This window comes from Cydia strobilella, chromosome Z, assembly GCF_947568885.1.
Source record: "Cydia strobilella chromosome Z, ilCydStro3.1, whole genome shotgun sequence".
Taxonomy (NCBI): domain Eukaryota; kingdom Metazoa; phylum Arthropoda; class Insecta; order Lepidoptera; family Tortricidae; genus Cydia; species Cydia strobilella.
Genome location: NC_086068.1, coordinates 50,659,093 through 50,672,291, shown reverse-complemented (window position 1 = coordinate 50,672,291; position 13,199 = coordinate 50,659,093). Strand labels below are relative to the sequence as shown.

The 13,199-nt window shown below is 36.2% G+C and overlaps 1 protein-coding gene and 1 long non-coding RNA gene across 2 annotated transcripts in view; one reads left to right on the top strand and one right to left on the bottom strand.

Moving 5' to 3' along the window:
• Positions 1 to 2,737, top strand: part of LOC134753986 (uncharacterized) — a 174,932-nt gene extending 172,195 nt beyond the window's left edge. Inside the window, exon 2 of the long non-coding RNA XR_010128856.1 lies at positions 2,654 to 2,737. This is a non-coding gene — a long non-coding RNA (uncharacterized LOC134753986). The remainder of the gene's footprint in view (positions 1 to 2,653) is intronic.
• The window catches only part of LOC134753946 (uncharacterized), a 96,809-nt gene that overhangs the window by 28,827 nt on the left and 54,783 nt on the right, over positions 1 to 13,199 (bottom strand). Inside the window, exon 5 of the mRNA XM_063689973.1 lies at positions 412 to 502. Coding sequence (XP_063546043.1) covers positions 412 to 502 — 91 coding nt within the window. The remainder of the gene's footprint in view (positions 1 to 411; positions 503 to 13,199) is intronic.

Below are 13,199 nucleotides of genomic sequence, written 5' to 3'. Positions count from 1 at the left end.
CATACCGGTGGCAGAAATCGTCTCATTTGTAAATTCTTCCTCAATGCCTTATACGAAACGACGAGTTTGTTGGGTTAGTTCGCTTTAGTCTAATATAGTCACCGGTATAATACTACAGTATTTGTAACGGAGCATTCGCTTAACGGTGGCCTCCTCACAACGGATAACGCTATAACTTAGTTGAAAGCAATTCATAAATAATAGGTAGCTAGCTTAGCCAATTACATATTCCGGACATGTGTTTTTAGTATTGAATATTTGAATTGATTTACGGTTTTGTTATTTTGTAATTTTTTTTTTCCAATGATAAAAATAAATACATCGACCCAAATCGTTTTTAAACCAAGTTAATAATTAATAAATTATGGTCGCTTTTCGAATACGCAAAATGTACGAGTAATGGTTACAAACCTGCGGAGTGGCCATTGGGTTATTTGCTTGAGTGTCATTCTGCAGCAAGCAACGAGTCTCTTGTACCGGCGTCAGGGGGTTCAGAACAAAGCTGAAACAAACATAAATTAATAATATTAGTGTAACAAATAGACTATTTCAACAATACCATAATACTCGCGTAATATTCGGTTAACTACTCAGAATAAACCCAAAAAACATTTTACAATTAAAATCCGAAGAATGTACATCTAAGAATTAAATCGAATGGAAAGTACTTATTCCTTTGTTTGTTTACCTTATTTCATTTTAATTTCAGTTCAATTATACAGTTCTAAATTTTTGTGTGAATAATCGTAAAAGCGTGAATCATCAATATGTATTCGGCATATATTAGCTTTATTATATTTGCCAACCGGTAAGATTTCCAAATAAGAGAATCTTAGTCGCACATCCTAGAATTTATGGAATATAATAGCGACAATTTGGAATATAGCATATATTAACAATTTCACCTCGTTACACTTTATTTTTTGCCGTTTTAGGATTTGCATACATGATAGCAAGTATTTTACATACATAGGTATATAGACATATAAATATTTCGGTGTATTAATAATAGAGGTTTATTATTGATGTAAGCATTTTTTCTATAGCGTATATTATGCACCTTTAATCTGAATTATTATACAGGTACAGATATTTTCTTGGACACCAAACGTATCTGAAGATCCGTACAAATTAACTCAAAAAAACCCTCTCAAACAGCTAGAGGATGTGATCATGTGATGATTGCTTTTCATACGAGGATACTCTTACTTACGAAGGATGAGTGTACATGAGATAGCGTGCCGCGGAATATAGCTAGGACACGTGGCGCAGGCTGACGAATGCCGGGAATAGACCGCCGAGCGTTGCCCCGGGAAGTGCCTGCTACTGGACTCACAGACCTCACAGTGGAGAGAAACGCGATCGCATAACCGCAACTTCACAAATCAATAGCTCTGCATACGGACACTTACTTTTTATGCAAGTTACGAGTATATCAAAGTTAGGGTCATCAACACTGTTGCCTGAATAATATTTTCTAAGGGGCTACTTGAAATTTTTTGAATAGTATCTTCTACTTTTGCACTACAAATAGTAAGACAAACGGCTAACAGATCTTCAATCTTTTATCTCCATTCTTGTCTACCGAATCTTGAAAGAAATGAATACTTATTTTTTATGATTTTTTTAAACATTGTCTAAAAAACCACTTTTTTTGTAACTAGATTGCTGTGATTTTACATTATTAACTATAAATACATCATCTGTGAAAATTTCAACTATCTAACTATCACGGTTCATGAGATACAGCCTGGTGACAGACAGACAGACGGACATGCTCGCACGACGTCATCTTCCAGAACGTTATTTGGGTTTAATACATAGGAGAAAGTATCATCATCCAAGGAATGCATACTTAAAATAACACTTAAGTTTTATTCTAATATGAGTAGGTATTATCGAAGTAGGTAGGTATATTATGTATTTAGATGTGAGGAAATGAACAGAAAATCTCAAATTATTTATTAGGTTGACGTTTTATAGTAAGTATTTACCTATTTCTAGGCAGTAAATGAGTTTAAAATAATAATTTCCATGTAAATAATTGAAATTTATTTTATCCAACGAAAACAGTATCAAATCGTAAACGTACAATATTTAGCATTCGCATATGTATCGAAAAATTAGCTCCGCGCGCACGAGTTTCAACGACGTCTTCCCTTCCCCTTACGTGTCTGCTGTCTGCCCGCTCGGGTAAGCGCAGTCGGGAACCTGCCCCCGCGCGCTCCGCACCCGCTACCGATTAAGCCACGCCCCGCGCGAATTATAATTATTATTTACTAAGGCACCTATTACAGATTTATTAGTAGAAAATAATGGTTCACGGTTTATGCATAAGGTTTATGTATGAAATTAAATGTTTTTTTTTTATATTTGAGTTGATTGAATGAAAAGTAAATTGCGGTTTACGATTTATGACGTATTAAAAAGAAACTACTTACTAGATCTCGTTCAAACACGTACATTGCAGTCAGCAATACTATTCGCTTAGCACCTTTGCATACAAACTTCTATGCAGGGGGGGGTACCTTTTCTCTGCAGCTGACTTTACATCATATATTTTTTTAGTTTTATCATTCTCTTAGTTTAGAAGTTACAGGGGGGGGGGACACATTTTACCACTTTGAAAGTGTCTCTCGCGCAAACTATTCAGATTAGAAAAAAAATTATATTAGAAACCTCAATATCATTTTTGAAGACCTATCCATAGATACCCCACACGTATGGGTTTGACGAATTTTTTTTTTTTGAGTTTTTGGTTCTTAAGTATGGGGAACCCCCAAAATTTATTGTTTTATTTTTCTATTTTTGTGTGAAAATCTTAATGCGGTTCACAGAATACCTCTACTTACCAAGTTTCAACAGTACAGTGCTTATAGTTTCAGAAAAAAGTGGCTGTGACATACGGATGGACAGACAGACATGACGAATCCATAAGGGTTCCGTTTTTTACCATTTGGCTACGGAACCCTAAAAACTTTAGAGCTAAAACTAAGGGATTCAGATCGAAGGTCATTGGCGTTAGGGAGCCCCTTAACGACGTTAGTCCAAATGGTGCGTTGGGTGAGAAATTAAGTATTAATTCGTATAAAATAATAACCAACTAATCCCTGTTTATCTGTTTCTTGTGCGAATTATATTTAAGGTATCCAAGTGATCTACTTCAACATTTTGTACTGTTAACTCTTTGCCCTGTACCGACTCCCTAATACTTGTACATACTAAACTAGTAATCCCCCTCTAGGTTACTTTGCTCTAAGGCTGAAGCTAAGCTTGCGGTGTTCTCTTCGGACAGTCTGCCATCAAGGATAATATATAACTAGCAATACTGGCGACAACCGACGCGACGTAGTCGGCGACGCGACGGCGTAGCGACTGCATGTTTCTTAGGAATTAAACGACATTAAAATGGTACGCAGCGCGTTACACAGTTGCTGTCGGATAACGGAGCGGTTTACCGTTTGTCTCGATAATTTGTATTTAATTTACATAGCTTCACAGGACCTGATCAGAATCAGAGCGATGAAACATTTGAGTAGCATAGCACCGTATATACCTAAGTACCTACAGGGGCAAGTAGGTAAGTTTAATTTGCTCTACCGCTTGACCGCGCTTTCAACCCTTTTTTAACCCATGTTCAACCCTCTGAAACCACGAGAAAACTAAAGCAAACTAAATTCAGTGTTTATTTAAGATGTGCAAAGACAAATAAAAACCGGGCAAGTACGAGTCGGACTCGCCCACTGAGGGTTCCGTACTTTTTAGTATTCATATCATCTGTGAAAAATTCGACTGTCTAGCTATCACGGTTCATGAGATGCAGCCTGGTGACAGTCAGACGGACAGTGCAGTCTTAGTAATAGGGTCCCGTTTTTACCCTTTGGGTACGGAACCCTAAAACACGTGCCCCCGTCACAATGCCATCTTTGAGCTGTGCGATGCTACTTGTATTTTAGTAACTGAATTGTAAAACGTGAACGTTTGACAAAACAATGTACGGTGACTACGGAGTCGTATACGGTATAGTGCTATCTACTCGTAGTTATCTACATGTCCTACCACATTCGAAGCACAACAACCCTTATAGGTAGTTTCATGTTATCGGTCTGTCCACTTCGTTATTTTGGCAGTGTGTCATAGCCTTTCTACTTCGAAACTAGTTATAAAAGTTAATAGCTAATTTAAACAAAGCGAAAATATTCCTTGAAAAACTATACGGTTCTAGCGGAACTTGAACCGGCAACCTTGGCTTTCCCGAAAAAAATGTTCTAAACGTAAATAATTATGGTGTAATCCCATTTATCCCAGCCCCACGCGACCGCTGCCATACATGAGGCGGGAACAGGTGGGAATGATTCATATCAATGCATAACCCGAGGAAAATCCTGAAAAGTTAACGGTTTCAGAATTATGACTAATGATAATATGACAATCATTACATTATGACTTTCAATAATTATGTCAAACAAAGGGAACCCATTGTACGTACGTTATGCATCAACTAATTATCTAGAAACACTAGAAACGTTTAGTTTCTTTGATTTCACAACAACAGTAATAAATCTTATATGTCATGTTTTGCTGCAGGTAAAATAATAATAACAGGGAAGACGCAATAAGCACCCAACTGTCTTGCATTAATACCATACTCGTAAGAATGGTTGGCGCCCAGGTTTGATATATGGTTAGTTAATGATGGATGACGCGTCCAATTCCGATTGCCTTGCTCGTGATGACTTTATTCCAATAAAGCTATCTCATTCTAATTGTATTGCTCTTAAATGTTATTTCTGTGTTGAATGTAATTTACTCCTCAATAATGAAATACGTAAGTACCTATGCCTATCTTTTTATTATTATATTTGGTTTGGATGTATTCTATGGACGTACTTGGGTTCCTGGTGGCTCGCTTATTTTATACTTTTACTTTTAGTGGAGCATGCACTTTAACGGTACGAGTAAATGACGGTGGCGGGTGCCCATTTTTTCATCATAAAACTCCATATCTGATTAAGTATGATATCTGTAACTAAGCGAATTCCCAAAACCTATTAGAATATTTAGTACTCTCAGCAACAAGTCGAGCATGATAATGATCAACGGAATTTCAGTAGAAATGAGCGGCAAATTTAAAAAATGTAGGCGCGAGGATTATCGGTGCGGCGCATAGAAAATTTGAATAACGCGACTTTTTCTACTGACAAAGTTGTTTGACCGGCTATAAAAGCTATCGTCGTTCCAATCTATGTCATGTTTAGGCTATTTGGAAATGTAGGTAGTAAGATACCTACACTACAAGACTATCATGATAATCTTAAATGTCATATATTTTTGTTAAGCGCCAGTTTACTGAGTAGTCTAAATATATTTGTTTTTGTTCTTGTTCTTGTTCCTATTGATAAAAAGCGACACAGATACTTATTCCAAGCATCCTTGGGGTATTTAAATTCTTGAAACCGAACCCACTCATAAGTAAGGGCCCTAAGGGCTTCTGTTGTCCAAAAACCAGCAGTTTATGTGTAATAATATATCATGGTATAGTTCATCGTACAAGCACGCACGCACGCACGCGCACACACACACACACACACACACACACACACACACACACACACACACACACACACACACACACACACACACACACACACACACACACACACACACACACAAAACACACTTAAAACTTTAAAAAATTTATACGTAACAGCGATCTGACCATCTGTATCTGTTTTTAACTTGTGTACACAACCAACCTTTGCTGCATTGCTAGAACTGGCGCTGGTTTATTCCCTGATCCCTATAAGACAGGTTTACCTAGTTTAGGGCTCAGGACACTATTCCTAGGCTGTCTAACAATAGAATACTCCTAAAAATGTAATTCTCCTATGTAATAAGCTGCATTTTTGATACACAAATAAATTATTTTTCATTTTCATTTTCATTTTTCATTTCCCATTCAAAGGCTTTGCAATCTGTCTGCTTATTGATTTTTGGCAAGCTCAACTCAAAAAACTGGGTAGAAAATACTACATTTTGAAATACCTCCTGTAAAATGCCTCCTTCTAAATAATTACTTGCTTGGTACCGTGTGGAGACTGCAGGCTTCCTGTGAATCTCGCTTAGCAGCTCTGGATTACCGCTACAGTAAATGGACGGAATTATAATACTCGTAAAGTGCAGTGGACGGTGAGTTGAATATTGATCCGCAGTCGATAACGCCCCGGCGCGGGCGGCCCCGCTGTGGCTGCCGATTCGTTTATTACATACACTCGATTTATTGTTAAGGGCCTCCCGCTTTGTAAACATTTGTCATCCTTATCTATTAACTATGCTGCCAATACATTTTTTTATTTTCTTTATTGGAGAAACAACAGAAGTAAGTACTTACAATAATAGCAAATGATAAGATACAGTTCAAAACATGTGCACCTCCCTCCTAAAACGCTCTCACTAAGAACTATACATAATATAGGTAAGGTACTTAATGCTGTAAACTTAACTAAACTTAACGCACACTAGAGAAACAAGCTACACAAGGAAGTTAAGTTGTCTCAGCTAGAATTTCAAGGACTTGCTTTTGGAAACGTGCTCTGTTTGAGTTGAAAATGTCTACGGCCGTGAATAGTTTATTATATGTATTGCAAAGGCGGCGCAGAGGTGCGCGGATCCCAGCGTTAGTTGAGCAAGTCGGGACGGCGAACAAGGCGTTAGAGCGGGCGGTACTGCGTGAGGGGACCCTAAAGCGAATTTTGTCAAGCAGCTCCGAGCAGTCGTACCTGTTACGGCAGATGTTGTGAAGAACCATCATATCAGAACACATGCGTCTTGAGTCAAGAGAGGATAGCTTATAATATTTCAATAAATTGCAGTAGGACACATTACGTTTGCCGGTTAGGCGTCTATGTGTAGCCCGCAAAAACTTTTTTTGGACCATTTCAATTGCATTCGAATACTTGGAATAAAATGGGTTCCACACAATTGATGCATATTCCAAATCCGGTCTAACAAAAGCTTTAATTCTATTATATAGAATGTACGTGGATGATTTTTAAAAAACTTTTGCTGTTCTCAAAACAAATCCTAACATTTGATATGCTTTAGAGATAATTCGTTCAATGTGACTGTTAGAATCAAGTTATTGTCAAAAATTATATCTAAGTCCCGTACAGATGATACTTTTGTAATGGTCGTATTGCCAATCCTAAATTCAGAATCAATTACCCTTTTTTTATTTTTAGTAAAACACATGTGCAAACATTTATCACCCGCTAATTGAAGTTTATTATTATGGCAGTACGAGGTAAAGTTGTTGATATCATCCTGAATTAAATTAATGTCATCACGAGATTTTACTGATTTAAATATTTTTAAGTCGTCTGCAAACATTAGAATATTACAGTTCTTAAAACAGTACTTAATGTCATTAATAAAAATAATGTACAACCAGGGACCCAGAATAGAACCCTGTAATCCCTGTATTACCCCAGATGTCACAGTTGTGAGGTCAGACCTAAAGCCATTCAGGGTAATGATTTGGGTTCTGTTAGAAAGGTACGACAAAAACCAACGTAGGAGGTTTCCCCGAATGCCATCGTAAGCCAGCTTTTCCAGAAGTAGTATATCCACCTTGTCAAAAGCTTTTCTGAAATCAGTGAATATCACGTCAACCTGTACTCTTTTATCCATAGATTCTAATAGGTAGTTTGTGTAAAGTGTAAGATTAGTGATTGTAGATTTACCTTTCATAAAACCCAGCATGGTTTGGCCTGGTATTATAGCATTAACAAGCGAGGGATACAAAAGGTCATGTATTAAACTCTCAAAATTCAAATACTTTAGGGATGCAAGATTGCACTGATATATGTAGGTCGATAATTAGTAATATCAGCGCGTGACCCATTTTTGTGAATTGGTGTAACATGAGAAGTTTTCCACTCCTCGGGAAAGACACCTAAACTTAGGCATTTATTAAATAAAATATATAGTGGATTAGTAAGCGCCTTAGCAGTTCTTAACAAATATAGGGCTAATTTTGTCAGGCCCGATTCCCTTATTTGTATCGACTTTTGATAGGTGCTCCCTAACGCTGTGGTAGGTTTGTCAGAACGTCATGGTATATGTCACCCTTTGGCTCAAATACGGAGAAAAAGAACTTGGAGAATAGATCTACAATTTGTTTAGGTGTAGATGCAGATTCACTCTCATAGAACATAGTTTCAAGGTAGCTAGGCAAGCTTTTTCTCACATAGGACCAAAATGCCATGATATTATTATATTTTTGCAGCGAGTGCGAAGAAGTGAGTATTCTCGATAATCAGCAAGCGATTGATAGATCTTCCGTTTGCACCATACTTTGATTTTCCTATTTAAAGTGCTAATAAGTGCCGGGGAGAACCATTTTGGATATTTAGAATTTTTTGAGTGCTTAAGTGGAATTAATTTATCAATAACATCAAACAACAAATTGTAGAATCGCCCTACCGCCTGGTCCAGTTGTAGGTTACATAATTCAGCTTCCCAGTTTACCTTATTAAATTCATGTGATATAACGGAGTAATCTGCTTTTTCGTAGTTATATTTTCGGACACAGTTAACGGAAAGGGGTCGTGGACAATTATGTTCATGGTAAATACTATAGGCGGGTGATGCCTATCGGTATGAGAGAGTTCAATATCGGGCTCAGAAATAACGCCTTCCTGGCTACAAAATAGTAAATCTAAAATCCTATCATTCATATTGCGGAACCTGTTAAACTGTTTAAGGCCCAATATACCACTAGATCCTATCTGACACAAGTCCTCCACCCAAAGAATAGTAGGTGTGTTAAAATCACCCACAATACAAATATCAAAACTACTGCTATCGTTTATTTTTGTAATTTTGTCATAGTAATCCTTATAGATGCAGTAGGATGTTTTAGGGATAATATAGACGCAGTTAATTATTAATTTAAATCGTTGACTAAGGTAATAAAAATATCTTCAATATTTTTGGACTCCCAATTTGGGACACGTGATGCTCGTAGGGATGATTTTACCGCTATAAGAACCGATCTCCGCCGTTCCGATCAAGTCCCTATCGCGCCGAAATACATTGAAATTAGTATTACAAAATATTTCCGCGCTGTGTATACCTGGCCGCAACCATATTTCTGTTAAAATTATAATATCATAATCACACTGTAGTATATTTAGACGCAGATCAGATATGTTAGATTTTAAACCACCACAGTTCTGATTATATAAACCACCTTGCCTTGTTATCCAAAATATTCGCGTAGCGGCTCTTTACTCCGTTTTAATAAGTTTCTGCTAAAATATTCGTTTTCATCATATGAGTCCAATCTCGAGGGGTTTAATTGTAGCAACCGAAGAGTTCGCCTCTTCCACTTATCCATGTTCTGGATCCATCATCAGATCAGCACAATGGAAGGTACCAAATTATTATATTGTCATCCGTAGTATAGGTATATACTTGTAAAGTTTGAAATCGATACGGCTATAAGAAGTTGGTGAGATTTTATTACATTGTTAGTTACAAGAGAAGTTAACTATGATAGTGTTAATAATTAAAAACAAAACAATAGGAATGCAAAACCGTAAGTAAGCGAAGTGAGTTGCTAGATCGAAATCCTCTAAAGGTCAGTTACTTGTAGTACTTAGTAAATAAAAAGAAATAAATAAAAATAAAAATAGCCTTTATTTCAACTATTACTACCTTACAATAGCTTAACTTACAATTTAATTATGTAGTTACTTAATAAACAATTAATTACTTATATTACCTTACCTTACTTACATTAACTATACTTAAACAATTAATTACTTATATTATATGATTGTTCTTCAACAATTACATATTAGTAATAGTAGTCGCCTCTGTATGCGTTTCCACATTTCTCTGTCGCGGGCCTTTTGCATCCAGTTGTCGCCAACTATTTGTTGAAATGTATCCCTCCATCTTTTCCTCGGATGTCCAGGATTTCTATTTCCTTCATACGGAAACCATTCTGTCAGCCGTTTGGTCCACCTATTATCTTCCATCCTACATATGTGGCCAGCCCATTGCCACTTAAGCCGCCGAGCTTTTATCTTTGCATCCTCTACTTTGGTAACTTTCCTTATTTTGTCATTTCTTACTCTGTCTGATAGTTTTAGTCCGAGCATGCTCCTTTCCATTTTTCTTTGGCAAACATTAATCTTTTCTTCGTCTGCCTTTTTCAAAGACCATGTTTGACAACCGTATGTTAAGCACGGTAGTATTGCCATGTCGAATACCTTTTTCTTTATAATAGAGCCGTTTTTTTGTAATTTCTTTATGTCCCCAATACTTTTTCCATGATGTAGATATTCTTCTTTGTATTTCTTTTTCTGTGACATCTTCAAACGACACTATTTGTCCGAGGTATATGTACTCTTTAACATATTCAATTTTTCCGTTCTCTAATTATTCTCGAATTATTCGAACACTGTACTTAGTAACACATCCCTTATTTTATAACATTTCAGTGTTTAGCTACACCATTAACTTTAAAGATTTGTAACGCATAAAGCCAATGTTCACATCACCAGTACAGGTAGGATGAAAAATATATAGATGAGCAAAAAGTCATAGACAGGAAGCTTGTAAAAATATAAACTTATTATTCATTAACTTTAATACTGATCTCATTACATTGTACCTATCTTTTATGATTATGGTGAAATCGTCCCGAGCAAGTCGCGACGGACGACGGATACTGTACAGCCTTACTTACTAAGTTGTCCCTTTACACGTACGCCGTAAACAAGAAGTAACACCTTTCACAGTAATGCTGGATTAGTGAAGTCATTACTTAGTCATTAGTCAGTCATTTGTCGACAAAATCAATGACGTTTTGGTTTTAATATTCTAAAAAACACTTAGCGCAAAAAGAGAGCTTGGCCCGAAAATTTCGTCACTCGAAAATCTGTGGAAAACGGCGAATTAGCCTCATGCATGAAGTTTATATTTGAACGAAATATTTTTATTCGGATGTTTTTTACCGTTATATCATGTTACAAATGCATTTCTGTTATTGAATTATCATTAAATTGCTTTAAATAATAAATAAAAAGAACAAAAATTTGCCCGCGAAAAGCAAGTGAGAGAAACGCACGAAACGTCACGTGACGTTACGATAAGTGCCATTAGTAGCAAACGTCAGTTGGACCGTTCACCGTGTGACGTCATCACGCTCAGTCAAATTCGCGCCAAAAATTATAAGCGTTTCAACAACTGCTCAAAATTTTTCAACATTTAAAATATTTTTTAACAATATAATGTGGACGTTTACAAAAGTATTTTTATTTTTTTCGGTGTTCAAACGATATAAATTATGATTACAAAAATTTAAAAAAATATCATGCATGGAGTTAATTGATATTTTTGAAATGGGGGCCAATTTTTGTTCAAAAATCAGCCTGGACGTTAATAATCAAAATTCCATAGACGTCAAAAAACTATAAATTAGTAGGATTCTTCAGTGAAGGCTAATGCTATCTTTAGATACTACGAAACATTTGCAACAGTTACGAACAGCGGTCATAAAGAAAAGATATAATCTGTTTCCTGACAGCATCAGATTATCAGTCGAGATACGAGGTCATGATCCTAATACAAATGTTGTCTCAGGCATACAAACGCAGCAGGAACAATAAATACATTTATCGCTACAGGCCCACCGAGATCTGGAAAGGTTATACCTGTACTTTTTGATACTTCAGAGCTTGTATTTATCATACAAACTATGGACACGAAAAAATCCGGTCATGCATGATATGGTAAAAAAAAACATGTATGGTGGAATATATATTTCTAAAACTCACAAACAACTTAACGTTATATTAGATTGTATTTTTATTATGTAGTTTGATATCCACAAATCAAAGTGCTGCTTGAAAATCCTCATTCATTTAAAAGATTTACCATATTATGCTCGACCAGATTATTTCGTGTCCATACTTAAGATAACAAGATTTATAAGCATCATACTGTTAAGAAACTGTAAATTTCACGTAAGTAGATACAAGTGTACAACGGTTGCTTTTACGACCTATGAATGGTAATGGTGACCCAATTTTATTGTCATCGTGTTTCTTTAGGGCATTTCTTTGGGTAGGTAGCTAGTAACAATGATAAATATATTAGCTCGAGAAATTTCACACTGTTAATAGGATACCGAATTGATTTTCAATCGATCTGGTTTAAATGGATTTCGAGGAATCTAACGAGCGCTGTTACACTGTTACACGGTTCGCTTCAGTTAACACTAATGCAATTTATTTTTTTACCGATTTCAAAAAAAAGGAGACTCGTGTTCACCGCTAGTTACTGCATATACATATTGTTTAATGTGTAACAGACTAGTTAAATTTTTGTAAAAAAATAATGATTAATGTAAATTAAATATTGAAATGGATGCCAGAAGAGGGGCGCGGACCCGGCAGGCCCAGACGGAGATGGCGGGACGACCTAGACACCTTTCTCAACAACTGGCCGGAGGAGGCACTATATCGGGAGTCGTGGAAGACAAGGGGAGAGGCCTTTGCCTAGCAGTGGGACACCATAATAGGCTAGTAAAAAAAATATATTATTCAGTAAACTTATTACCAATAAATTGAAAAAATATATTCAAAGAGTTACCAAGAACATTGTCATATCAAGCAAGCGCTTCAGCAGCTCCCTCCGTCCGTAAATAATTACCTACATGTTAAAATTCAATAATTTTCCTATCACGAACGTCATGCTATTAGTGCTTGACAAAATAAAAACATCGACAATTCTGTTATCGATAATTACCCCTTCAACGTTAATCATTTTCCATATTTCCGCTATGCACCCATTACATCAGTGGAAGTTGAAAAATCTTGTAGTCACTTAAAGTGATTTTTTTGTCAAAGATACAAAGAAGTTTGACACCCGAAAATATGATAGTTTACTTCGAGAATCATAAGAAAAACCTGTGTGATAGTTTTATTGTGCGATGTGCATTTACAAGACAATCTCGGTATATGTGTGTCATGGTTTTTTTTTAAGTTCGTTGGTAGGTTCGTTATTCTTGTTCATTTATTTCTAAACATGCCACATTTGTATATGACATTATTATGATATTGATAAGATATCGATAAAGTAATATGTCGATAAACTAAATATCGGAAGGACGTCACTAGCCTTGC